Source organism: Dryobates pubescens, chromosome 15 (genome assembly GCF_014839835.1).
Source record: "Dryobates pubescens isolate bDryPub1 chromosome 15, bDryPub1.pri, whole genome shotgun sequence".
Classification (NCBI taxonomy): Eukaryota; Metazoa; Chordata; class Aves; order Piciformes; family Picidae; genus Dryobates; species Dryobates pubescens.
In genome coordinates this window covers 4,848,733-4,875,416 of record NC_071626.1, presented here as the reverse complement: position 1 = coordinate 4,875,416, position 26,684 = coordinate 4,848,733, and the positions used below count along the sequence as shown (strand labels likewise).

General features: G+C 46.1%; 1 protein-coding gene across 1 annotated transcript; it reads left to right on the top strand.

The window, feature by feature from the left end:
- On the top strand, positions 1-26,684 carry SLC5A8 (solute carrier family 5 member 8). The gene is made up of 15 exons (XM_009898485.2): positions 1-333; positions 2,291-2,356; positions 5,524-5,575; positions 6,165-6,232; positions 7,726-7,880; positions 8,994-9,134; positions 14,158-14,287; positions 16,000-16,088; positions 17,973-18,085; positions 19,363-19,430; positions 19,730-19,816; positions 20,943-21,136; positions 22,592-22,695; positions 24,764-24,849; positions 26,498-26,684. Exons 1-15 carry the CDS (start codon positions 1-3, stop codon positions 26,627-26,629), a joined length of 1,818 nt encoding a protein of 605 aa, XP_009896787.2. The 3' UTR covers positions 26,630-26,684.

Below are 26,684 nucleotides of genomic sequence, written 5' to 3'. Positions count from 1 at the left end.
ATGAGGGGCTTCACCGTCTGGGACTATGTGGTCTTTGCGGGCATGCTGCTGATCTCGGCGATCATTGGGGTCTACTACGCCTTCGTGGGAGGCGGGCAGAAGACATCTAAGGACTTCCTTACGGGGGGCCGCAGCATGAGCGCTCTCCCGGTCGCGCTCTCTCTCACCGCCAGCTTCATGTCAGCTGTCACGGTGCTGGGGACCCCTGCCGAGATTTACCGCTATGGTGCCATCTTCTGCATGTTCGCCTTCACCTATGCCCTCGTGGTGCTGTGCAGTGCCGAGATCTTCCTGCCTGTCTTCTACAAGCTGGGCATTACCAGCACCTACGAGGTAAGGCGGGCTGGAAAGAGCCTTCAGGGAGGTAGAGGGCTTCTCATGCCTCCTTTATACATGTCTCCCCTAAGTCTCTTCCCTAAATCTCCTTGCACTCTGTGTTGACCCATTTGTCCGCGCCACCAAGAGTAGATCACAACCTGCTCTGTCCTCAAGTCTGCCCACACTGCCTCCACAGAGAGGAGATTCTCAACCCTGCTGTCTTGGCTCTGGAGCTGTGCATCATGTCAGATTTCCTCCCTGACTAGGTACTTGTTTTAGCAGGTAGATTAATCCTCCTTTTACAGCTAAGGTGGTAGCATGTCATTAGTGATGTATCATTAATATATCAAGTGCAGACTGCAAGAGCATCTATCATAGGAATAGAATAGAATTAACCAGGTTGGAAAAGACCTCAGAGATCATTGAGTCAACCTATCATCCAACACTATATAATCAACTAAACCATGGCACCAAACACCCCATCCAGTCTCCTCCTAAACACCTCCAGTGATGGTGACTCCACCACCGCCCTGGGCAGTCCATTCCAATAGCCAATATCTCTTTCTATGAGGAACTTCTTCCTAACATCCAGCCTAAACCTCCACTGGCACAGCTTGAGACTGTGTCCTCTTGTTCTGATCCTGGTTGCTTGGGAGAAGAGGTCAGCCCCCACCTGGCTACAACCTCCCTCACATTACACTTCCTCCAGAAAGGTTTCTAAGCATACATGCAGCCACAAAAGCCCTCCTCTGGCAGATCTGGAGTCAAATTGCTCTTTTCACAGAGCATAATTGGGTAAGGATCATCTCCTTTGGCCTTTATCACTTTATTACATTGAGCAGGGGTGTTGCAGAAATGGAGGCTGACAACAAGGTTTCTGTTGGTAGATTTAGATAAGAATTCACCAACAGAAATTGCTGTTGGCTTCCAGTGTCTTTTAAACTACTAATCTTTGGACTGTTCATTCTGATGATAGGATAACTGGAAACTCACTGATAATCTTGAGGTTAAATTAGAGTAATGCACCTGTAAAAGATAAATCTTCTATCTGTGGACAGAGTTCAGAGATTGAACAACTTCTTGTATCTGTCCATGCGTTCATCACGCCTTCCTTGAGTGGACATGCTTACAGATGATGGTTTAAATGCCCAATTGATAAAGAAGCAGTTTGATATACTTCAGTGTTTGTATCAATTGAACAGACTGGCAGGCAAGGGAGATCTCTTTTGTAAAACCACACAGCCTAGATGGTTGTTAGGACAGAGGGTGAGAAGAAACCTGCACAACAAACTCATTCAAAGGTTGTGCTGTCTCAGGCTAGGTGGAAAACTGAGGGCTCCTCTTTTGCAAAAAGCTAGATTTCCACTTACCTGTAGAATATGGCAAGCTGCTTTGGACAGTGCAGAAGGTGAGGTGACCATGGAGAAAACAGCTGACCACTGGAGACCTTCTGCCATCTCACAGCAGGTCAGATGGAGACACATAGTGCCAGAGTTTCCAAATCAATTGATGCTCAGAAGAAGAGCCATAATATTTTCTTTCTGATCTCACAGGTTGGTTCTGTTGTTTGCTGGTACATCATTGTGAAGTGGAGTCTAGAGGGGGACTTAAAGATCCTTGTGGGTTCCTTTCAACTCAGGATATGAATGGATTAGTGCTGGTCTTTGCCAGGTCATGGTGCACAGCTCCTTGTCTATTGAGTGCCTTGAGGCAGCTGGGTAGCACCAGTTTCCATTCTGCAGACTGTCAGTAGCTCATGTCCTCCTCACTTGCACTCATGTCATTACTCATTTGTGAGGCCTGTAAGGAAATGAAGTAGAAAGAGAGGTCAATCAAGGTGACTCTAGGAGTTTGGACCACTCATGAAAGTGTAAAACGAGGCTATGGCCCCCTTCTGTTGTTCATCACTTCACCCTATTCCTACCAATAGTGCCAAGTTTCACAAACATTTGCATTTTCTTCTCTTTTGCAGTATTTAGAGCTTCGATTTAATAGATACCTGCGCCTCTGTGGAACTATCCTCTTCATTATCCAAACGGCAAGTAAATCTCAAAGCTGTTCTAGGGTCCTCATAGCCACCAGGATTCTTCAGATTAGTCTAAGTGGCTGTTTTCTCTGAATGGTTGATGAGGTTACCACAATGCATGGGTGGCTGGGAGTGTGAGAAGCAGAGCTCTTTCTGCCCCAAAGCCATGAAGTGGGAAACAGACACTGGGATACCTGCCTCTTATTGAGCACCCAGAGCAGTCACTTGGCATCAGCACCATGCCAAGAGATCAGCAACCCTTCACTGCAGGGCAGCAGCAGGAAGAGCAGTTGTTTGCCTGCCTGCTGGAGAAACCCACAGAGGGTTTAAAAATGTAAACATGCCCCAGTTATCTACAGTGGCACTTTTCATCCTCAGTCCCATGGATCCTGGGAGTCTGACTAATTCTCAGGGGTCTGTGAAAGGTGGCTGAACAAGCTGTCAGGAGCTGTCATTTACTGCAGAAGGGGCTTGCACCACCACCACTGGGAAAGAACAACTAGAGGGTGTCTGCAAACTGGGAAGTGGGGATGTAAAACTGAAGCAGTCTCTGAAGGCACTGTTGGTGCAGTTTGCCCTGTGCAGCCCATCTGGGGAGTCAGTATGAGACTGCAGGTTTTAAATGTACAATGAGCATGAGCCAAATGCACCAGAACCAAAAATGTCTTCTTTTCACAATTCTGAAGTGGACTTTTGGGGGAATTCAAAGCAAGAATAAATATACAGTCAGAAAACTTTTCAAGTTACATGCTTATTTTTATCCTGAGTTTGCATTAAGACACATCAGGAGGTACCAGGCAATCACACTTGCACCATGAAGATTGTGATCAATGCAATGTTAATTACTTACTTGAACTGTGCTGCTTAGCTGGCATCTATAGATCACAAGCCCACAGGAAAAGTAGAGTGCTAGCATGTGTGACTCGCATTGCTTCAGTTGGAAATGGCTTCTAAGATCTGTCCAACTGTCAGCCTAAGACCACCATGGCCATTAAACCATGTCTTCATAGTGCTACATCCACACATTCCACACCTCCAGGGATGGTGGCTCCACCACCACCATGGGCAGCCTGTTCCAAAGGCTGACCACTCTTTCAGGAAAGATTTTTTCCCCTAATATCCAAACTAAGCCTTGCCTGGCACAATTTCAGGCCATTTACTCACTCCTTCTGTCACCTGATACTAGGGAGAAGATACAGACCCCCACCTTACTACAACCTCCTTTCAGGGAGAAATAGTGAGGAAAGGAAACCCTCCAAGATTTTAATGGTGCAATTTTAACTGTTCTGTGAATGCTGGCAGGTGTTTAAAAGTGGGCAGACTGTGTCATCAGTCTTCTTTTAATTTACATAAGAGAGTGAGCATGCTTGTGACAAATCTTAATTTCCTATGGCTCAAAGCTTCTTGTTGGCTGCATCTGAAAAATCCACTTTCTCATGCTGAATTGCTGAAAGAGCAGGCTTGGAAAGATATGGGGTTGACTGATGGATAAGGAATTGGCTGGAGTTACAGTCAACAGCTAAATGTCCTAGTGGAAACCAGTAATGTGTGGTGTCCTTCAAGGTCTGGCACTGGGACCAATACTATTTATTACCTTTATTAATAACACAGATAGTGGGAAGGAGTTCACCAAGTTTGTGAATGACACCAGGTGGTGCAGCTGATTCACTAGAGGGAAGGGATACCTTCCAGAGGTACTAGTACAGGCTTGAGGAGTTGACCCATGTAAACCTCAAAGTTCAAGGCAAGTCCAAGGTTCCCTGTATCAATACAGATGGAGGAGTGAACTGATTGGGAGGAGCCCAGCATAGAAGAACTTTGGGATATTGATGAAAACCAGGGGGTGCTTGCAGCCCAAAAAGCCAATCACATCCCAGGCTGCATAAGAAGCAGCATGGCTAGCAGGTTGAGGGAGCTGATCCTCCCCCTCCTACTCTGCTCTTGTGAGACCTTACCTGGAGCACTGCTGCCACTTCTGGGGTCTTCAGCATAAGCAAGACATGGACCTGTTGGAGCGGGTCCAGAGGAGTGCCACAGAGGGATGGAACACCCCCTCCTATAAAGAAAGGATGAGAGAGTTGGGATTGTTCAACCTGGAGAAGAAAAGGCTGTGGGGAGACCTTTTGCAGCCTTTCAATATAACAAAGTGGGGGGGGCTATAAAAATGGTGGAGGGAGACTTGAGTTGGAGGGGACCTTCAAGATAATTTAGTTCCAACTGCTCTCATGGGCAGGGACACTTCCCACTAGATCAAGATGTTCAAAGCCTCACCCAGCTTGGTCTTAACTACTTCTAGGGATGAGGTGTCCACAACTTCTGGATAACATCTGATTCTGCTTCATTTCCATGTCCAATTCCCACCCCTGTCAATGCACCATGGAAAGCTGATGCAAGTCAGCTCAGGATCTGGCTGTGATTTAGATCCTTTGAATCAAGACCACTGACCTTCACAGAAGTTGTCTGCACCTTGCAAGCTGCATTCCCCTAAACCACATCACAGCTGAACTTGTCCTAGTAACAGGGGTAGAAAAAGCAATCAGAATTGCAAAATGTGCACTAATAAAGTAGAGGTTATCAGTGTGTAAATCCCCTTGTGCCCACAAAAGTGGATGAAGTAGCTCCTTGATTTCTCTGTATCTTTATTGTATTTGCTGAAAACAGAAATCTGCTGCTAATCATGTGTGGCTTCATCTTACAGGGCAAGTGTAATTCCTTATGATGCTATCCACAAGGATTAACTAATGCTGGTTCTTTTGTTCTTACTCATGTGCATTATCGTTGCATACCGAGAGGCATATTGATCCCAAGACTGAGAAAATAAATTGTAATAGATTCCTTGATAGACCTCATCAAGTTCTTTTTGCTCTTGTTTCTGCCATATGACTGCAGGTTTAAATCAATAAGCTAAGTTAATTTTAAAAGCCAGGAGAAGCTGAAGAGGAATTTGGTATTTAAGAGTCCTTGGTAGTTGTTTCAAGGACACAAGGCTGTGAGTCTGCAGCCTTAGTCTGTCTCAGGCATTTGTCTTCCAACAGTTGAAATTACTTCCCTCACAGTTTTGACTTGAAGAAATACAGATTGCATAAGTGCTTGAGGAGAAATCATTTAAAAAGCTTATCACCCTTCCCAGGAATTACATTTGTTTTGATCTTGTATGTTTTTTTCCCCTCCTCCTCTAGACTTTATACACTGGTATTGTCATCTATGCTCCAGCTTTAGCACTAAATCAAGGTAAGATGAAGATACTGCAACTGTTGTAACTGTTATAATGTGTTTTCTGCATATAATACTGATAGGTTGGGGTGGTGGTGGTTGGTTTTTTTCTTTGTGGTAATGCACACCTGAAAACACAGCTCAAGGTTTAACTATAAATATATGCTCTTTAATATCTTTATCGATGATCTGGATGAGGGGATTGAGTCCATCATCAGTAAGTTTGCAGATGGCACCGAGCTGGGGGCAGGAGTTGATCTGTTAGAGGGTAGGAGAGCTCTGCAGAGGGACCTTGCCAGGCTGGACAGATGGACAGAGTCCAAGGGCATGAGACTGAACACATCTAAGTGCTGGGTTCTACACATTGGCCACAATAACTCTCCTCTTGAAGAAGAGTGTTTAACCAGGGAAGTGAGGTTAAAGCAAAAATCTGTAAATGCATTGAACTCAACCTGTCATTTTACTAGGAAAACCAAATCAAACAGCAAAGAGATCTTCTCCACCCCCAAACCCATGTTGTGGGTAAAAAATATACCTTAGATTCTGTGTAGTTTGTTTTTTGCCTGCAGTACTTCATTCACACTGGTGCCATTTCTCTCTTTTTCAGTTACTGGCTTTGACTTGTGGGGTGCGGTGGTTGCAACCGGCGTGGTCTGCACTTTCTACTGCACACTGGTACGTGAGCTCTCTGGCTAAGAAAAAATCTCTGCTGCTTTTACCATCCACATCAAATATGGAGTTTATTGCACAGTAGTATTGAAAGTCACTGTGTAGCTGTAGCCACAGGGCTGTATTCACCCAGGGACTTCTCTGGCTGTAAAGGCAGCCACTATGCGACTTAAACCTTTTCTGTTTTGATATGTTCAAGCTTCTGTTGTTACTGAAAGAACAGGAAAAAAAAACCCACACAAAACAACCACCAAAACCCAACCAAACAAAAAAGATTTCTGTTCCTAAAAACCCTCCTGTGATTTTTCTCCTAAACTACTAAGGTTTAGCTGTGTAATTTGTCAAGCACCTGATAGTGCAACTGTAATAGAATCAATAAGGTTGGAAAAGACCTCGGAGATCATCAAGTCCAACCTATCACCCAACACCTCATGACTACTAAACCATGGCTTCAAGTGCCACATCCAGTCCCCCTTTGAACACCTCCAGGGATGGTGACTCCACCACCTCCCTGGGCAGCACATTCCAATGGCAAATTACTATTTCTGGGAAGAATTTTCTCCTCATCTCCAGCCTAAACTTCCCCTGGCACAGCTTGAGACTGTGTCCTGTTGTTCTGGTGCTGGTTGCCTGGGAGAAGAGACCAACCCACTCCTGGCTACAACCTCCCTTCAGGTAGTTGTAGAGAACAATAAGGTCTCCCCTGAGCCTCCTCCAGGCTTAACACCCCCAGCTCCCTCAGCCTCTCCTCACAGGGCTTGTGTTCGAGGCCTCTCTCTGGACATGTTCAAGTGTCTCAATGTCCTTAAATTGAGGGACCCAGAACTGGACACAGTACTCAAGGTGTGGCACTGGTGCTGAGTACAGGGGCAGAATGACCTCCCTGATCCTGCTGGCCACATTATTTCTGATCCTGGCCAGGATGCCATTAGCCTTTTTGGCCACCTGGGCACACTGCTGGCTCATGTCCCTAATAGTCCTGTCTGTTATTGAACAGTCACTGAAAATAGCAAGTGCCACATGAAGAGATTGGTCTTTAGATTTGTGCTAATCAACCAAGCATCTAGAAATTATTAAATGGAACCTCAGTGACCAATTTATTTGTCTATGTTGGATGAAACCCTGTTTATTTTTATTCCCATGCATGATATGTCACCTGGAGTTAGTGCTGCTGTATATGTAAGATGAGCACTGTCTGCTAATATATCTCCTGATACAACTTGATTCAGATGTTTGTATGATGAAGGAAAAAAATGGATTAAGCTACATATATGGCAAAAGTCAATTCTAGTGCACTTCAAAACAGTCCCAGGATGTCCTGACTAGGTGCCAGGATGCAATTCAAGAACACTTCAGCACAGAATTATTTCTGGTCAAGAAGATGAAATTAATCTGTCGTGCATAATATTGTTAGCAACAGCTCTCCAGAGTTGAATATGAATGCAAAGCAATGAATGCTGCTGCCCTACTGTACCTGAGATATGCTGTTCCTCACACAGGGTGGCCTGAAGGCAGTGGTGTGGACAGATGTTTTCCAGGTTGGAATCATGGTGGCTGGATTTTCGGCTGTGATCATACGAGCTGTGGTGGTTCAGGAGGGCATCGAACGCATCATAAACGATTCCTACTATGGAGAAAGGCTGAACTTCTGGGAGTGAGTTTGTACTTGGAGATCATGTGCCCCTTGATTCCTACTAATAGAGCCACACATGGCCATCTGTGAAATCAGATTGCTACTGAAGGAGGAGAGAAGGAAGTTGTGACCCAGGTTTTGCATCATTTTAAACAAACTTAGAATAGAATTAACCAGGTTGGAAAAGACCTTTGAGATCATCGAGTCCAACCTATCACCCAACACCATCTGATCAACTAAACCATGGCACCAAGTTGTACCTTTCATCCTTTTGTCTATCAGTTCATAATATAAATCAGGTTGTTCTGTAAAATTCTTCACCAAGTTCCACAGTAAATTGTTCACCTCGTATTCAAAACTTACCTGGATCTGTTCCTGTGTAATTTGGTGTGGGTGATGCTGTAGGCAGGGGGGTTGGACTAGATGATCTTTTGAGGTCCCTTCCATCCCCTGCAATTCTGTTTCTGGGATCTGTGGGTGTATTTTTTCCTTCTTGGGAAGAGTCCATTTTTTTTCCCCCAGTTTGTTTGGTCACACTGCATTTCTTCTGCCCCTCAGTCAGGGTCTACAGAGGAAAAAGAAGAGGAGTAAAGGCTTGTGATAGATGAAATAATCTTACACTGTTTACCACGATGAGCTACATTAAAGCATGATTAAAAACAGGACATCATTTGTGGCCATGTAAATCTGCCACTTGGGGCTAATCCAGCAAAATGTTTTACAGAGGCTCTGTCCACAAAAGGTTGTGCATGCAAGCATTACCTTCATGCTGGTGTTGGGCTGATGTCCCTCTAGATAAGGTGACATATCAAACCCTTTACTGGAACATCATTTCATCATATAGCTTTACTGAAGAATGTAGTTTATAGGCAAATAAATCAGTTCAACTCCACCTCTGGACAGCTCAGAGTATTTCACTGGATCAGAGCTTCAGCTGTGAGTTTTAACTTTACATAAAAGCACAGAAAGCAGGTTTTAGAGTATCTGAATGTTCAAAGTCTCACCACATTAAGAGGTTTTGTATTAGAAAAAGGATGGTGATTTTTTTTTCCCTCTCCTAGGTGTTAAGGTCTTTTCATATTGAGAAGGTTTTTCACATTCTGATTTTGTTTTCTGTTTTCCTTCTTGCTATAGCTTTAATCCTGATCCTCTGCAGAGGCACACCTTCTGGACAATTGTTATAGGTGGGACTTTTACGTGGACTGGCATCTACGGGGTCAACCAGTCTCAAGTACAGAGATACATTGCATGCAAAAGCAGATTCCATGCAAAAATGTAAGTCTGCCTACTGTAACTCAATGTCTGGGTTTAGCAGTGATGAGAGAAGGAGGCCAGGGAGAAAGTCATGATGTTCCATGAGGCAAAGCGCAAGGTTCTGCACCTGGATCAGGGAAATCCCTAATGTCAAGACAGGCTGGGGGAACAGTGAGGTAGAGAGCAGCCTTGCAGAAAAGGACTTGGAGGTGCTGGTGGATGAAAAGCTGGACATGAGCCAGCAATGGGCATTCACAGCCCAGAAGGCCAATAGGCTGCATCAAAAGCAGCGTGGCCAGCAGATTGAGAAAGGTGATTCTGCTACTCTGATCTGCTCTGGTGAGACCTCACCTGGGTACTGTGTTCAGCTCTGGGGCCCCCAACACAGCAAGAGCGTGGATCTACTGAAGCAAGTCCAGAGGAGGGCTACAAAGATGATCAGAGGGATGGATCACTTCTACAAAGACAGGCTGAGAGAGTTGAGGCTGTTCATCCTGGAGAAGAGAAGAGCATGGGGAGACCTTACAGCTGCATTGCAATATCTGAAGGGGACCTACAGGAAGGCTGGGGAAGGACTGTTTAGGAGGGCCTGTGGTAATAGGACAAGGGGCAACAGTTTAAAACTGGAGCAGGGTAGATTTTAGTTAGACATAAGGAGGAAGTTCTTTACAATGAGAGTGGAGAAACACTGGAACAGGTTGCCCAGAGAGGTGTCTGAGGCCCCATCCCTGGAGACATTCAAGGTCAAAGTTGATGGGGCCCTGAACTACCTGATCTTGTGGGAGATGTTGCTGCTTTACTGGAGGGGTGTTGGACCAGAAGACCTTTGAGGGCTCCTTCCAACTCAACACATTCTATGATTCTGTCATTTATAGTGGAGATTTTATCTTTTTCTGAAGGCATGCTTTGCACCTACTTGTAGAGCATCAAAAAAATTTTGCTTCCTATTTGGTGTCCCAGGTAGAAGGTAAGTAGGTGCAATATATACTGGTGTTTGAATTGCATATGATTGCAGTGACATTGAACTTTGTGCCAGAATACTTACCCACAAATAGCTGCATTAGGTTTATAAGCAACCTAAACCCCACAGAGAGTGCTTGTGCTGAAATCATATCAGCACAGCATCTCGAATTGCTGCTCAACTTAAATCATTGTGTGGGAACTTCTTTTTTTTTTGCATTGAATAAAAAGATTTTGCCATGCTGATTAGTAGAGGCATGAAAAAAAATGCACAAATGTTTTACTCATTGACACAATTGCTGATGAAACATGGATTTTGTTGTCATAATAATCACGAGTTGGTTTAGGAATTATTCTGGAAACTGGCAGAGAGTTCCATTTCCCTTGGATTTAAGCATTTCTGATCAGCCTTTACTCTTGGATGGAGCAGATTTACCAACTCTATCATCTGTCCTTTAGCAGCATCTCAGGAGTTCACAACTCAGGATTTAAGAGTTCTTAGCAAGCTCATGAAGTCCATTTCTAGGAGAAACATGTATATGCACATCATAACTATAGTCCTCGTGGAGTACAGTGACATACAGAGAGTCTTATGCAGCATTGCCCTTCTTAAAGTTGCCAGAGTGCCCACAAAATGATGCTTAGTTCAGAACTGAAATACTTTGGTTATGGTAATAAAGAAAAAAAATCTACCTTTTCAGCCTCTTAAGCTGCAGATAGGACTGAGCTGATGCTTGTCATCAGCCACATCATCAGTGTAGTGTCACACCTCCAACACACCACGTGGCTTCTCCACAGTCTCTGGCAACGTGGCTGGGTTCCAGGTACTTGGCACTGCAGAGGCAGGAGGTGCATCCCACATCTGTAGTGCTGCTTGGCACAGTTTTGTGTAGGAGGACAGCCACATACATTGTGCCAGATTCGTGTGCCAGTGCGACAGCTCTGCCCCAGCACCTGCTCCACTTCGGGCTTACCCCTCTCTCACACCCTGCCTACCCTCTTTAGAAGAAAGGACACCTCCAAGGTAATCCAGAAACAGAGGGTTGCCAAAGAATCTGGCACCATGGCAGCTTCTGGGCAGATTTTCTGAGCTGTTGCAGCAACTTCAACCGGGGCTGGAGGCTCTTGAGTTCTGGAGCTGTTTGGATGGGATTTACAGCTTGCATTATCTCAGCAGTGGTACAGCCACGGCAGGGGGATTGGAGCTAGGCGATTTTTAAGGTCCTTTCCAACTCAAACCATTCTGACTCTATGAAGCAGAGTCCTCTCCTGCTGGTGTGGGTGGTTGGCCTTCATGGCATCTTACTTGTGCCTCACCTGTGCAGGGTAATTCCCCTGCGTGGAGAAATCATGTTGTATAATGGTTGCAGCTTGTCACAAGTACAAACACTGCCACTCTGTTGGGACTATCTAGTTCATTTCTAGCTGTAATAAGACACATCTTGCAAGTCACATTGGTGGCCTGCCCCTCTTACTGCCATTTAACCTGTACACAGGACATTTTAAAGATGTCATTAAGTCAAAGTAACAGGGTTTTGTAACACTCTGATGTTTACTGTAAGGCTTTATAAGAGACAGCACAATAACAAATGGAGTAGAGAAAAGAATTCTTTCACAGGTATCAGCTTAGAGGTTTTGGGAAGTCCTTTAACACAAGTGGCATAAGAGCAGGAATCTTCTCAGGCTTTGGGAAGAGATTTGCCCCTCATCTGAGAAACACACCAGCAGGTGGGAGCACATGCTGTCATCCTTAGATCATACATGGAACGATAACGGGCACTCAGAGCTAGAGTGCTACACTTTCAGCGACATGTGGCCTACTAACATAGAATCATGGAATCCACAAGGTTGGAAAAGACCTCAAAGATCATTAAGTCCAACCTGTCACCCAACACCTCATGACTATTAAACCATGGCACCAAGTGCCACATCCAATCCCCTCTTGAACACCTCCAGGGACGGTGACTCCACCACCTCCCTGGGCAGCACATTCCAGTGGCTCACGACTCTCTCTGGGAAGAACTTTCTCTTCACCTCAAGCCTAAACTTCCCCTAGCACAGCTTGCTCTTCCTCCCTTTCAAGGCCATCATCTGACATGCTAGAAATGTTAGAGCCAGTCTGAAAGAAGCAAACCCGAGCAGTCGCGGTGCTTGCTTCACCCAACTCCACCCCATTTTACTCAGCCAGAATTAAGGGGAACACCTTCCCTCCAGTAGTGCTACGATTACTATACTCCAGTGCTTAGTCACAGGGCGTAGCCTGAGCTGGGGTGTAAATCAGAAGGAAAAAAGATCAGCTTCCTTTCCACTGTCAAACACTGGCACAGTTTTAAACAAGAATTGCGGGATTCAGGCAAACAACTGCTTTGGCTCCCGTGTCCTCCTCTTGACTGTCTGTCTAATCTTTGCTACAGGCTAACATCAAAAAAAAAACACCCCACAAGCAATAAAAAAACATTGGATTGATTTAACCAATAGATTAAATTTTGTCCCAAACCAGCTTCTGAGTGCCTTATATTGAGGTAAATTAGGCCAGTGCACGAACAGCTTCAGCTAAACGGATGCAAGGCATCCGACCAGTATATAAGCATCTGTAAGAAAGGAGGGCTACTTCATTTTATACTATGGTAACTCTGGGGAGAAATTTAAAGTCCTTCTGGTTCTATGCTTAGACCACCCCTAGCTGCAGTACAAAGCATAAAATTCAGGGATTCCTCTACTAGTTGTAAATCAGCTTTTATTTAGGGAAGTATTTAAAAGAGTTTACCTTGTACTTGCCAATATTTTTCTCTTTGGCACAACGAGTTGAACTATCAGTTTTAATCTAGGTTATGCCTTCCTGACAGCATCCATTTCAATGCCTAACAGGGCCTAGGGCAGTCTAAAGGCTGGTGCCCCTTTTTGGGAACTGAAAGGCCTCCTGAAGCATTGCAAGCACGGATATATTTGTGTAGAAAGCAAAGTTCCTCCCACCAGAGGGCTTAGCAGTTGGCACAGGTCCAGGTTATATGACCTATCAGGCAGTTAAATCTCTATTGGCAGATAACACAGATAACTGGGAGGCAGCTGCTGGAAGGGAACCCTGTTTTTCAAGGCCATGCTGCCAGTGAGTGTGTTTCCTTGACCACCCTCGGCAAGAAGAACTTTGTGATCCAGGAGTCATCAAGAGCTGAGAAATGTTTGAGAGGACTGGATAGAATGGTTGGAAAAGACCTTTGAGGTCATTGAGTCCAACCTATCACCCAACACCATCTGATCAACTAAACCATGGCACCAACACTGGGCTAGGAGAACAATTTGGTTTGTACTGCCAGTAGAGGCTGCCTGTTGTGTGTGGCCAAAAGTGCTTGATGAAAACACATTTCTGCTCTCAGGGTTAGCTGCAGCTCCCATCAGGATGTGGAGAGGTAATGGAGTTACTGGGTCATGCTAGGCTTCAATTTGTTTAGTAACTAAAAGGGAAGGCCTGGGATTGGTGGCAATCCCCTGCTCTCTGGAGGTGGCAGCTGTAGGTGGCTCCAGACCAGGTTCCAGGTCTCAGTGGTTCATTGCTGCCTCCCACAGAGACTGTGTTGTGAGGAAACTGGGGATTTCCTCCTTTACAAAGGCAACTTAAGCATTGCATAAGCGTGGGACTGCAGATCCAGAGGCAAAGGAGTGACTGAAAGGTACCCCACACTTCGATCTGGGGCACCCCACCTTATAAACCTGTCTGGCATTTGTCTTTACCAAGGGATGTGGCAAGAAAGGAAGAGTGTCTTGGTGCCAGCTGCCTGCAACGTAGAACTCAGTCATGATGAAATGTGGGGACTGCCACATTGTTCCCATCATCTCCTGAGCAGGCTTTGTCAGGAGGCAACCACTCAGACTGTACCACCAAGACCAGAAGTGCAGTTTGTCTATTTAAAAGCATAATCTCACACTGGGTGAAATGCTAGGAGACACATTGTGACTCCCTTTCTGTTGGGCAGCTATCCACCAAGAGGTCTCCTTGGTGCCGGCACGAGCGCTCGATCGCTTGGCCCCACTTGGGTCTTGTAGGATGCTGGGATCTAACATGACATTTCTGTGCTTGTTGCTGCAGGTCACTCTACATCAACCTTGTGGGGCTCTGGGCAATACTGGTCTGTGCAACACTCTGTGGCCTGAGCCTCTACTCCATCTACAAGGTCTGTGACCCGTGGACAGCAGGGAAGGTGTCAGCACTCGATCAGGTAAGACCTTGCCTTTCAGGGGAAGGGGGTCAGTGGGAGTCCTTCCTTGGCAGCCATAGTAATCAGACAGGGACAGGTTTGGCTCAGGAGCCAGTTGATGGAAATGACGACATGTCTGTACCTCTGAAGGATTAAGCTGAGACCATGGTGAGAGGGAATTCTTTAGTGAAAGCAGCAGACCTGTCCTTGGCACTGTTCAGTCCCAACATCCACCAGCTGTCCTGGAGCTGCAGGTAAGCAGGGCAGCAGGGAGAGAAGCAGTGTGCCAAGGGAGGCAAAAGCCTTTTCAGATTCAAAACGTGATCATGCCCAAAGCATACACCTGGAAGAAGACTACCAGCAGGCAGTTTTTGCTAGTGCATCCTTGCCTCCTTTGGAGGAGAGCTGGGCAATCACTGTGGTGTAGAGAAACCACCACCAGTGGCCTCTCCCTAAACAGGCCTCGAGTAGCAGATTTACCTGAGGAACAAGAGCCCTGGGAGCCCATGGGCTGATGAGAGTCAGGGCCCAAGGAAATGAAAACCACAGAATCATTAAGGTTGGAAAAGATGTCCAAGGTCATCAAGTCCAACCATCAACCCAACACTGCCATAACTGCTAATCCATGTCACTTCAGAACATGGTTTAGTGATCACAGAAGCCTTTGTATATGTTTGTGCCTGAGATAATTCTCTGGAATGCCAAGAGAAGAGCATAGACAACAGAGTACATAAGGGAGGATCTCCTGATCTTTAAGGGTAGGGGGAAAAAAAGAAAAGAGAAGAGATAAGGAAAGCCAAGGTGAAAACAAAGGAAATGAAGTTGTTCCTGTCAGTCAGCTTATTTTGGTAGCAACAGGAAGCAAGATCCTAACAAGACCAACTGGTCTGTGGAAAAAAACAGATGATTCCCAGGAAGAAAAGCTTAAAATTCCTATGTCTTTCCAACACATGGATCATGCAAAGGTCAACAAATAAGACAGAGTTTGTGATAAGGAAATTGTTCTCAGGTACTCTGGGGTTATTAGATTGCATCTAGAAACCTTTTTGTGAAGTCAGCAGCAGACATCTCCTGTGGCATCCAGGCCCAACGGGGTGCTGTACAATGCAGACTATCTGCTGTCCAGTGCCAACTTTCTAAACCACCATCCCTGGAAACCAACCCTGATGGCACAGCTCTATATGCTCATCTCCACTAGGTGGTCCAAACAGGTTTGTTTTTTAAATAGAATAAAATTAACCAGGTTGGAAAAGGCCTCAGAGATCATCAAGTCCAACCGACCACCCAACACCATCTAATCAACTAAACCATGGCACCGAATGCCCCATCCAGTCTCTTCTTAAACACCACCAGTGATGGTGACTCCACCACCTCCCTAGGCAGTCCATTCCAATGGCCAATCTCTCTTTCTGGGAAGAACTTCTTCCCAACATCCAACCTAAACCTCCCCTGGCACAGCTTGAGACTGGGTCCTCTTGTTCTGGTGCTGATTACCTGGGAGAAGAGACCAACCCCTTCCTGGCTACAACCTCCCTTCAGGTAGTTGTATCTTGAGTACATGTTTCAGGATTGGTTTTCTTTGCAGGAAACCAGTAAACAGTGCAAGGTGGAACATTCAGAACTACAGCAGCTGGGCAGAATGCCAGGGAGAAAGCTGTAAGAAAGCCAATGCAGTGTCACAGAAGGAAAATGAGGGCAGGACAGTAACACTTCTTACTCTCTGAATTTTTCAGCTAATGCCATACCTGGTGCTGGATATTCTCCACGATTTTCCAGGAGTGCCAGGGCTTTTTGTGGCTAGTGCCTACAGTGGGACACTGAGGTAAGTCAATCACACTAAACTTTTTGCATTTCACTTCTTTGTCTGGCTAGCCTTTGTTCTTTAAAACAAACACACACTAGAAGGTCTTTGTGATGCAGCTTAAAAATCCGTGGCTTCCAACAGCAGAGGTCTGAGGTCCTTGAATTCAAAGCTGCTTGAGTTCTCTACCAGCAATGTGAGGAAACAGCCACATGGGCTGTCCAGCCCTAACAAATCCTCCTCTCTGTGCTTTTAAAGCCCCCCTGCTACAGGAATTTAAGTGTTATAAATGAGTGATAACACAAAATGGCTGTGATTTAGGGGAGGTTCCTGCTGCTCATCTTTGATTTTTCTGGTTTCAAACCTGCATAACTTTCAAGCCCTCTGCCTTTCCTCATCCCTGATTTTGAGACACTTGTTCACAGGAGAGTTCCTGGTCTTCCAATTGGACTGAGCCAACACCATGAAAGCAACAATTACTGTACTTTTTTTCCACTGAAGGAAACAAATCAATGCCCTTCTATCCCCTAGTGCAGAGCATATTGGCCAGCTTTTCCAACAAAATAGCTTTCAGGAAATACCATCTCTCTCAAGGCTCTGAACAAAAGTAAGCAGCTAAAAATGGAGAAACCTTAAAAAGTGACACCACAATATTTTGGTTTGGTTTTGTTTTGAGTACTGGTAGCTACCTAAATAGAGAGAACAGCCAAGCTGCTTTGACAAAATCCTTTTGTCACATGCTGAGGAAAATCTTGTGGCTTGCAACAGCAAGGTACACATGGAATCACAGAATCAGCCAGGCTGGAAAAAAACTCAGAGATCATGAAGTCCAACCTATTACCTAATCCCTAACACCTCCTGACAACTAAACCATGGCTCCAAATGCCACATCCAGTCCTTTTTTGAACACCTCCAGGGACGGGGACTCCGCCACCTCCCTGGGCAGCACATCCCAATGGCCAATTACTCCTTCTGGGAAGAATTTCTTCCTAACATCCAGCCTAAACCTCCCCTGGCACAGCTTGAGACTGTGTCCTCTTGTTCTGGTGCTGGTTGCCTGGGAGAAGAGACCAACCCCCACCTGGCTACAACCTCCCTTCAGGGAGTTGTAAACAGCAATAAGGTCTCCCCCGAGCCTCCTCTTCTCCAGGCTAAGCAACCCCAGCTCCCTCAGCCTCTCCTCACAGGGCTGTGCTCCAGACCTCTTCCCAGCCTCGTTGCCCTTCTCTGGATGTGTTCAAGTGTCTCAATGTCCTTCTTAAATTGAGAGGCCCAGAACTGGACACAGGACTCCAGGTGTGGCCTAACCAGTGCTGAGTACAAGGGCAGAATGACTTCCCTGCTGCTGGCCACACTATTCCTGATGCAAACCAGGATAGACAGGATGTCCCTCAACTGGCTTTGTGCCTCAGGGGTGCTGATTTTTTCTGACCCCACTGGGAACTTGGACTAGTTCAGTGTGGATTTAATGCCTAATTCCTAGATGGCAGACTAGATGCCTAAGTTTTAGCTTACTGTAATTAGATCATCTGAACCCACCTTTGAGAGTGCACTCAAAGTAATCAGCAATCTGTATGAAGGAATTTTGTCTCCCCAGATATGTACTGTGTAGACCATTTGTGAAAACAGTGCACACACCAGTAGTGTCTACAGCTTAGCCACAGCTACTGGATATGTTCATTGACTTCTCCAGGCCCATCTTTTCATCAAGCTTTGCCTTGTCCTTGCCAAGAGAGACTACTGTAAAACACTTCTGTGAGCTACCAACTGCATCACAATTCTTCCAACCTGCCAAGTTATTTCAACCAACACAAGAGTTGCATTTGGGTTTTCTCTGCTAGTATCCCACCTATGATTTCAGCTTCCAAGATTAAAACCCAGCTGTATAAATCTTGCCTTCTGTAGTACGGTGTCCTCCAGCATCAATGCTTTGGCTGCCGTCACCGTTGAAGACCTCATTAGGCCACGCTTCAGATCCCTCTCTGAAAAGAAGCTGTCATGGATTTCCATGGGGATGAGTATGTCTGGAAAAGCTGTTTTCCACTTTTGGTTTACAAAGTGAGGGCTCGATTCAGGTCTTGCTTGTGGGAGGGCAGGTCAGGACTAAGCACTTTCACAGCAACAGAGCTACACAGGTGCAGTGCTTGGAGGAGATGACAGCAGTTTTACACAGCATGGGGGACAAGGTATTTCAGGTGAGCATGAGGAGAGGGGGAAAAACAAAGCCATTTTGCTTGTTAGGCCTTCAAGCAGGAAAGCTGCACTGCATCTGTGTTCATTATTGATTGGCAATACTATGAAGTCCAATATCTGAGACAGAAGCACCTGCTATTTTTCCTTCATCCATCAAACATGAGAAGTGTAGGAAACAGCTTTACACCAAGCCTTTTGAACTGAGTGATATGAGCAAGAGCATTGTGTCCCAATAAGATTTTAAACAACAAGAAACTTCCCATCTTCTCTGATACATGCCCAGGCCCTCAGTCTGTTTCATGTAGCTCAAGGAGGAGCATCAGAGCCAGGCTGAGCACATGGCTTAAATCTCTGAATTGCAACCACCATCCCTGCTAGTTGTACTATCTGTGAGCAGCTGCAGGTGTAGCCCAAGACAGTGTTTGTATTAAGTGTGGAAAAAACCCCAACATGCTGTCATGGCCCATACCAGGGAGCACAGCAGACTGGTGGCAGTCTGGTGACAAGTATTAAACATTTTCACCTGAGAGCAGTTTCTTAAGCATTATTGTAAACAATGTGCCAGAACTGGTGTTGGTTTAACCATGATTTACCTGACAGATCAGTTACAGAGGGAGATTAACTTATTGCTTCTGCAGTGAAACTCAACAGGGGTAGGAGGTAGAACAAACAAATAAGTCAGTGGTATGTATCCTGCTGACCCAGGATGTTTTATGTCATGGTGCCAGCTTCCAGTAGTCTGCCAGCATTTACTTTCTTGCTCCAAAGACTAAACTGAGAAGCAAAACTCATCCTCTCAGAATAAAGACCACAACACAGGAGATTAGCTGAGAAATGCAAGCAAGAAGTGAGCCATGGCTACTGCAGCCAATCCACCTGGCTGCTCTTTCATAGCTAATCTTTAGGAATATACAGGAAGGGGATTTTGTCCAATTTGCACAATTGCCTCTCAGTATAAACAGGAACCTCACACCTCACCTTATGGGCACTTTGGGCTCCCTTAGGAGAAAGCCACAGATGTTAGCAGGCTTGTTAGTGGCCACATGGGGTTAGATAGAAACCTTTCAGCAGGTTTATGCATCCTTCTGCCTTTCCCACACAGGCCTCTTTTATGGTGGAGTCTGCATTGCTATGGCTGCACTGGCATCCCTCATGGGAGCCTTGTTACAGGTAAGCGTCAGAGCTCTTTTTGCTGCCCATGTTAACTCAGAATGAATTAGGTAAGCAAGTAATTACTGGATACCATTGTGAGATTAGTTTTTAATTCTTTGTTGTGGACTGGGCTCAAACAGCCCAAGGTTCAGCCTCTGCCTTAAGCACCCATGGAACTATAGCAAGCCCTGCCAGCTGAGTATGTACCAGTTAAGCAAACCCTCACAAGTTCCTTCTCAGCATCTTCCCTTCTTACCATATAGAAAGCTTTAACTTAGTTGCACAAGGCCTGATAACAGACTCTCTTCCTTCCTTAGGCAGCACTCAGCATTTTTGGCATGGTTGGTGGTCCCCTCTTAGGATTATTTTCCTTGGGAATCCTCTGCTCCTTTGCAAATGGAATTGTAAGTAGAAATTAAAAGCCCTACTTGTCCAGAACTATCAATGAATTTTGGGCATCTCCTTACCTTTATGCCTCCCCTTATGTTGGGCAGTTGGATACTTTCCATGAGGACATTTCCCCTTGCTACTCCTCCTCCTTATCCCAAGAAATCAATGAGCAGGGCTGCACAGGAAATGGAATGTCCATCCTGTGAGAGATTTGCATGACCAGAGGGGGGAAAATAATCTGAATAAGAGCAAAACTTTGGCAAAGATTTCTGGAAAACAGAGCTTTAGTGGCAGGGAACAATGAGTCTTGAGATGTAGTTGAACAATCAGGTGCAGAGGATGGTCACCTGTCTGAGCAAAACAGGTGAGGAAAATGGGGCCTCTTGTTCTGGTGCTGGCTGCCTGGGAGAAGAGACCAACCCCCACCTGGCTACAACCTCCCTTCAGGGAGTTGAAAGAGCAAGAAAATCTCCCCTGAGCCTCCTCTTCTCCAGGCTAAGCAACCCCAGCTCCCTCAGCCTCTCCTCACAGGGCTGTGCTCCAAACCCCTCCCCAGCTTTGTTGCCCTTCTCTGGACACCTTCCAGCATCTCAACATCTTTCCTAAACTGAGGAGCCCAGAACTGGACACAGGACTCCAGGTGTGGCCTAACCAGTGCTGAGCACAGTGCAGAATGACCTCCCTGCTCCTGCTGGCTGCATTGTTCCTGATCCAGGCCAGGATACCATTGGCCTTCTTGACCCCCTGGGCACACTGCTGGCTCATGCTCAGCAGCTGTCAACCACTAACCCAGGTCCCTTTCTGCCTGGCTGCTCTCCAGCCACTCTGACCCCAGCCTGTAGCACTGCATGGGCTTGTTGTGGCAAATGTGTAGAACCCATCTGTCCAGCCTGGCAAGGTCCCTCTGCAGAGCTCTCCTACCCTCTAACAGATCAATACCTGCCCCCAGCTTGGTGTCATCTGCAAACTTACTGATGATGGACTCAGTCCCCTCATCCAGAATATTGATAAAGATACTAAAGAGCATGGGGTCCAGCACTGATCCCTTGATTATTTCTTACCTATCTAGGAAGGATATTTGATAATTTATCCTCTTGCTTTTCCTGTCTGCAGAACCAAATTTCATGTCCTGTTTTGCAGGGTGCATTTGTGGGTCTCATCAGTGGGTTTGCTGTTTCACTTTGGGTTGGAATTGGATCTCAGATTTACCCTCCACTCCCTGAGAGGACCAATCCACTGTACCTCTCAGTTGAAGGCTGTAACATATCCACAGGAAACCTGACATCAACAGAAACTCCTTTAACAACAGTCTTCAGCACACCAACTGCAGAGAGGTACACAAGTTCATCCTGTGCAGTCAGCAAGGCATATATTTCTTTTAAAGCACCATGAAGACACCCACATCTACCTAGCATTTGGGTTACTATAACTATCCCTCCCTGCTTTACCTATCAGGCTGTTTAAGCTGAAGCAGATTTCTCAGGTTGTTTCCCCCCCCCCCCCCCCCCATCAGAGTGGTTTAGAGTTATCCCAGAAGCAAAAGTGACTCTTCCTATTGATCTGAAAAGCTTCAATATCTGAGTCTAAAGGCTTGGCTATGCCTTACCAGGAAGCATGGCATTAAAGCAAGCATGACATTTATAGGTTTTGGATTAACTTCCATGATCTGTCACATGGATTAAAGTAGTAGGCAGTTAAAAGGGCAATTTGGCAGTTTAGCAGCTCCACCCACAGCAGCTTGGCTGTGCAGAAAGAATTCTAATCAGAAGATTTGGAAGGGAGAATAATCCATATAATGGGCAAAGAAGGGATTTTTCTCCTCCTCTATGCAATTACCATGTTTTGCTTTGGACAATCACAATTAACTGCAGCAGCTCTCAGTGGCAATGGAGGAAAAAGCAGGAGCAGAGAAGCTGAACAAACAGATTTTTAGGGATTCCCAATCCTGACAGTGTACATTCAACAGGTGCACACAAGGGTGCCCAACACCCAGCTGTACACACTGCACCCCTCACAATGTTGTTTATGGCTGCAGAGAAACAACTCTTCCAACAGCTCACATTGTCAGGGAGTACAAAATGAGGTGGGAAAATTGCCCTTGTATTCCTGGCTGTTGAGAGCTGCACATAGCTGACTTCCCACTGTTTTTTGTGTGTGTGTGGCCTCCTTTAAATAATGGCCCCATCTTCTAAAGAAGTTCTCCCTTCATGTGGATAGCTGGAGTGCTCAGCTCTGCAGCAGATTCCTAGCAGAGACAGGACTAGCCTGTTTCACCTGCTCTGTCCCTTGTGTTGCCCCACCACACTGACCAGCCCCCTTCCATAGTCACAGATTGCATTAGGTTGGTAGGGACCCTCAAAGGTCATCTTGTCCAACCCTCCTGCAGTGAGCAGGGACACCTCAGGCTGCCCAGAGCCACAGGAAGTCTGATCTTGACTGTCTCCAGGGACAGAGCCTCAACCACATCCCTGGGCAACCTGTTCCAGTGTTTCACCACTCTCATTGTGAAGAGCTTCCTCCTAATGTCCAACCTAAATCTCCCCTGCTCCCGTTTCAGACCATTGCCCCTCATCCTGTTGCTGCAAGCCCTCTATGAAGGAGTTTGTCCTGTCAATGTTAGAAAACAAAACATAAATTTCAGTACACACTTTATTGTGCAGAAGTAGTTCAAGATCACCAGGCCCTTGGATTCAGAAGTAGCTCTTCTTTATCTGCTGTCTGGAAACAGCCATGTTCAGGTTGCATGGAACAAGACACTAGAGTTTAACACTACTTCTGTTCTTTTTCAGGCCTGCCTTGGCAGACAGCTGGTATTCCTTGTCTTACCTCTACTTCAGCACACTTGGGACACTCATCACAATAGCTGTGGGCATAATTATCAGCCTCCTAACAGGTACTAGTTCCAGAACAGTGATTTACTGTCTTAAATATGTTTCAAACTAAGATGACCAGAGAGCTTTCATTGCTACAGAAAGTGCCAGCGAGCCTGGTGCAAACACTGTGTGCGTTTACCATCCTAAACCTCATTTCCTCCCCTCAGCCCTTCTGCATCCCACTCTGCTTTCTGAGGAGAAAGGCATTTCAGCATTTTTTTAGTCTGAGGGGAAGGAAGAAATAAAAATACTAGACACCCATCTTCCCTGTTTTGTTAGGTGCCAGCAGGGGCTGGAGGTCTAAGAGGTGTCCCTGGATGGCCAAGAACTAACTCCGAGTATGGAGCTACACCATACCTGCTTCTAGAGGACAAAAGTGTTTTTACTTTGAGGGAGTTCAGAGCACTCAAGGGTTATTGTCTGCAGGTTGTACAGTGCATGCAAAAGCTCATTCCTCAAGCAGGTACTCAAGAACTGCAGACCCTGTGCATGGCTGAGTTAGCTTCTCAGTTTCCCTGTACTCTTTGTGCAAGGTGCAAAAAAGCAGCACCCCACAGCTAAGAGCTCCAGGTGCAGCCTACAGTCTCACTGCTTTTGCATGTGGGTGAGATGCAAAGTGCACCCATCATCTACCTCATGCATGGCAGAAAGAGCACAGCAGCAGCTGCTCTCACAGCTTTGGCCATTTCCCCCAGATTCCAGTAACAGCCCTCTGTTCATTTTCAGACCTAATAGCTTAACCCACAACTACTCCTGGACTGTGAAACTCCAAACTCAGCAAACTCCAGACTTCCTTGCATTATCTTCCTCATGCCTTACAACTAATAAGCATAAGCCACACTTCTACTCCTTGTGAGTTTCCAGAGGAACTGTGGCCCCCCCCTTGCTTCCCATCACAGGCTCACCCCCATTGATATAGTGATGCCTTTAGACAAAATTTACTTCTTACCAGGTTAGAATCAGGTCATCCACAGGCTATGAAACAAAGCATGAAAGCTGAGCCTTTCAGCAAATCCAGATGAGAAGTCCTCAGCCCAGGAAACACAAACCCAGAATACCCAACCAGCATATCACCGCCTTTTGTGGAGCAAGAGCTCATTTAAGCCCCAGGTGGCTATCAGAGCCAATTCCCAGCACCTGCATCTCCTTTCTTTCCCACACAGGAACAGTTAATCTTTCATGCCTCAAAACAGCCAAACATCCCATTAACCCTCATCCCTCCACCTTGGGGCTGCTCTTAAAAATTGTTGGTGATGCTGGAGACAGGGAGCTGAGAGCTGGGGCTTAGGCTCTCAGCTGGTACCACAGTTCTCAGGCTGGGAGTGTGGTTCCAAACATCACTGTATGGGATCCATCCTTTTCTGGTGGTTGGCTCAGGATTTTTACATAGTAAGAACTCTCAGGAGGATCTAGGAAACTCTGGGAAATGGCTAATGCATTTTAAACAGACCTTGAGGGATCATTTTATATATTCAGAGACAAAGAATCATGGAATTGTTAGGGTTAGAAGGGACCTCAAGGATCATCCAGTTCCAAACCCCCTGCCATGGGCAGGGACACCTCACACTAGATCAGGTTGCTCACAGCCACATCCAGCCTGGCTGCAAAAACCTCCAGGGATGAGGCTTCTAAAACTTCCCTGGGCAACCTGTTCCAGTGCCTCACCACCCTCATGGGGAAGAACTTCTTCCTAACATCCAATCTGCATCTACCCATTTCTAATTTTTTTTTCCATTCCCCCTGGTCCCATCACTCTCTGACACCCACAAAAGTCCCTCCCCAGCTTTCTTGTAGCCCCCTTCAGATACTGGAAGGCCACAAGAAAGTCTCCTTGGAGCCTTTTCTTCTGCAGACTGAACAGCCCCAACTCCCTCAGTCTGTCCTCATAGGAGAGGAGCTCCAGCTCTCTGCTCATCCTCCTGGCCCTTCCCTGGACACCTTCCAGCATCATTGCATAGAAATCATCCCCAAGGCCCTGCTTGATAGCTTTTGCTGCATGACTCTGCTGCACACTTGGCCTGGTGCCTATTGCTGGACCTATCCTGTGCCTGTGGAAACCTGTCTGACGGAAACCTACTTGTTTTGCAGGAGGGCTGAAGCAGAGCACAGATCGTAGGTTCCTGCTGACCAAAGAAGATTTCCTGTCCAACTTCTCATGGTCTAAATCTGAGACAGTAAGTGTAACTATATATCTCTGGCTTCAAACAATCTTTCTTCTTGGGGACAAAGGCAAACAGTCCCTGGCCTACTTTTTTCCCACCAGGATGAGCAGCACTTGATGCTGCCTGATGTGCCTGTCTGCTTTAAGGCAGTAGCAGAGCACAAGGCGAGTAGGAGTGAAGCAGCTGGCGTAGGCAGGGAGGCTGTGTTGGACCACAGCTTGACTTCAGTGAGCAGCCGAGCAGCAGCTGAGACAAGGGACAGTTGTTCTCCAGGTTTCTCTCAGCATACTCCCTCGCTAGTCTCTTGGAAGCTGGCCCAAGGCACAGTTTGGACTCAGCAAAGCTTCCTTTGTTTGTAAACAAAATGTGTTCTCTGAAGTTTGGGCTTTTTTGCAACCTTGGCTACCGTGTGAGAAAAGAAATCCCCATTTGTCGGCAGTGTAGCTGTTTCCTAGCCCCCTCCCTAAGATGTAAGAGAAAGGGAGACATTACTGGGGAGTAAGTAACATCTCTCAGAAGGGAGAGTGTAGGGGAAATACATGAATTAAAAAGAAGTACAAGAATCTGTGGATGACTTTTCAATCAGTAGCACCAGGATGCTGAACATTTAAGCTCAGCTTTGCTCAGTGCTTTTTGAGTACTGCAGGACAGGCAATGATCATATCTTCATAGAATCACAGACCTTAAGATCATGGAATGTAGCCATAATCTAACATCTCCCTGTACACAACTGCTAGACCATGTCCCTAAGCACCTCATCCACCTCATCCAAAGGTCTTTTAAACACCTCCAGGGATGGTGACTCAAGCACCAACCTGGGCAGCCTGCTCCAGTGCCTGATGACCCTTCCAGTGAAGGGTTTTTTCCTAATGGCCAATCTAAAATCCCCCCTGGTGCAACTGAAGGCCATTTCCTCTCCTGTCACTTGTTACCTGGGAGAAGAGTCCTGCCCCCACCTCAATACAACCTAGTCCAGTCTGCAAAATGTTTTTCTTCCATGATGACAACTACTTGTAGTGTGATCTCAGGTATTTTACCTTCTGGAGATGAACACCAGGGAGAGAAATGGGTTTTTACCATACTGGTCTAATGCTGTTTGCTCATGTCAGACCTGGAGATCAGCTCTCCAGTTACTGCCTTTTACTGTCTTTAATGGGCCAACATCTGAAGTCTTCTGAGAAAACAACCCCCCCCAGAAGAGTTCAGCATCTCATTATGATAACCAGAGATGGAACAATGAAGCAATGATGCAGGTTCATTTGCTTTTGATGTTAAAGATGGGGCAAGGACCAAGGGTTGGGAATCAACAGCTCAAGGACCTGCTGGTGACTGATTGCTAGCCACGAAAACAGAAAGTAGATCTCCAGGCACCCAAAAATACTGCAGCCAGTTTGCAGGACAGGAACATTGTATGTGACAAGAACATTGTATGTGTCAAGAACATTTTGCACAACTAGTGCCTTATGCAATAGGAAACTTTCCATGCCCCTAGACAAATACCAGCTGCTGCAGTGAATAGCTGCTAATGGTCCCTCAGCAGCCAACATATTTTTTCTGTAAGGCAGCCTGTATGTCAGGCCTGACTCTGCTTGCAGTCAGGTCAGGGAAGCAAATGGTTTCTTCCACTTCACAGCATGACATTTGTCTTTTGCTCTTCCAGCCAGAGAAGGTGGAAGTGTTGAACAGACAATCGTTTACCGTGGCAGCCGAAGGAACGGACAACCCTGCTTTCAGCCACATTGAAATGGACATTGCCAGCACTAAGAGCAAAGCCAATGGCCTTCATATATGACATGGGGCTACCTCAGCCCACGAGGACAGCTTTTGTTGCTGTAAAACACTGCTGA

Excerpts from the sequence above, each read along its gene's own strand:
- SLC5A8 (XM_009898485.2), top strand. The coding sequence starts at position 1 with ATGAGGGGCTTCACCGTCTGGGACTATGTGGTCTTTGCGGGCATGCTG. Across the intron at positions 2,357-5,523 it reads TCCTCTTCATTATCCAAACG|ACTTTATACACTGGTATTGT; the intron begins GCAAGTAAATCT and ends CTCCTCCTCTAG. Across the intron at positions 18,086-19,362 it reads ATGGATTTCCATGGGGATGA|GCCTCTTTTATGGTGGAGTC; the intron begins GTATGTCTGGAA and ends TTTCCCACACAG.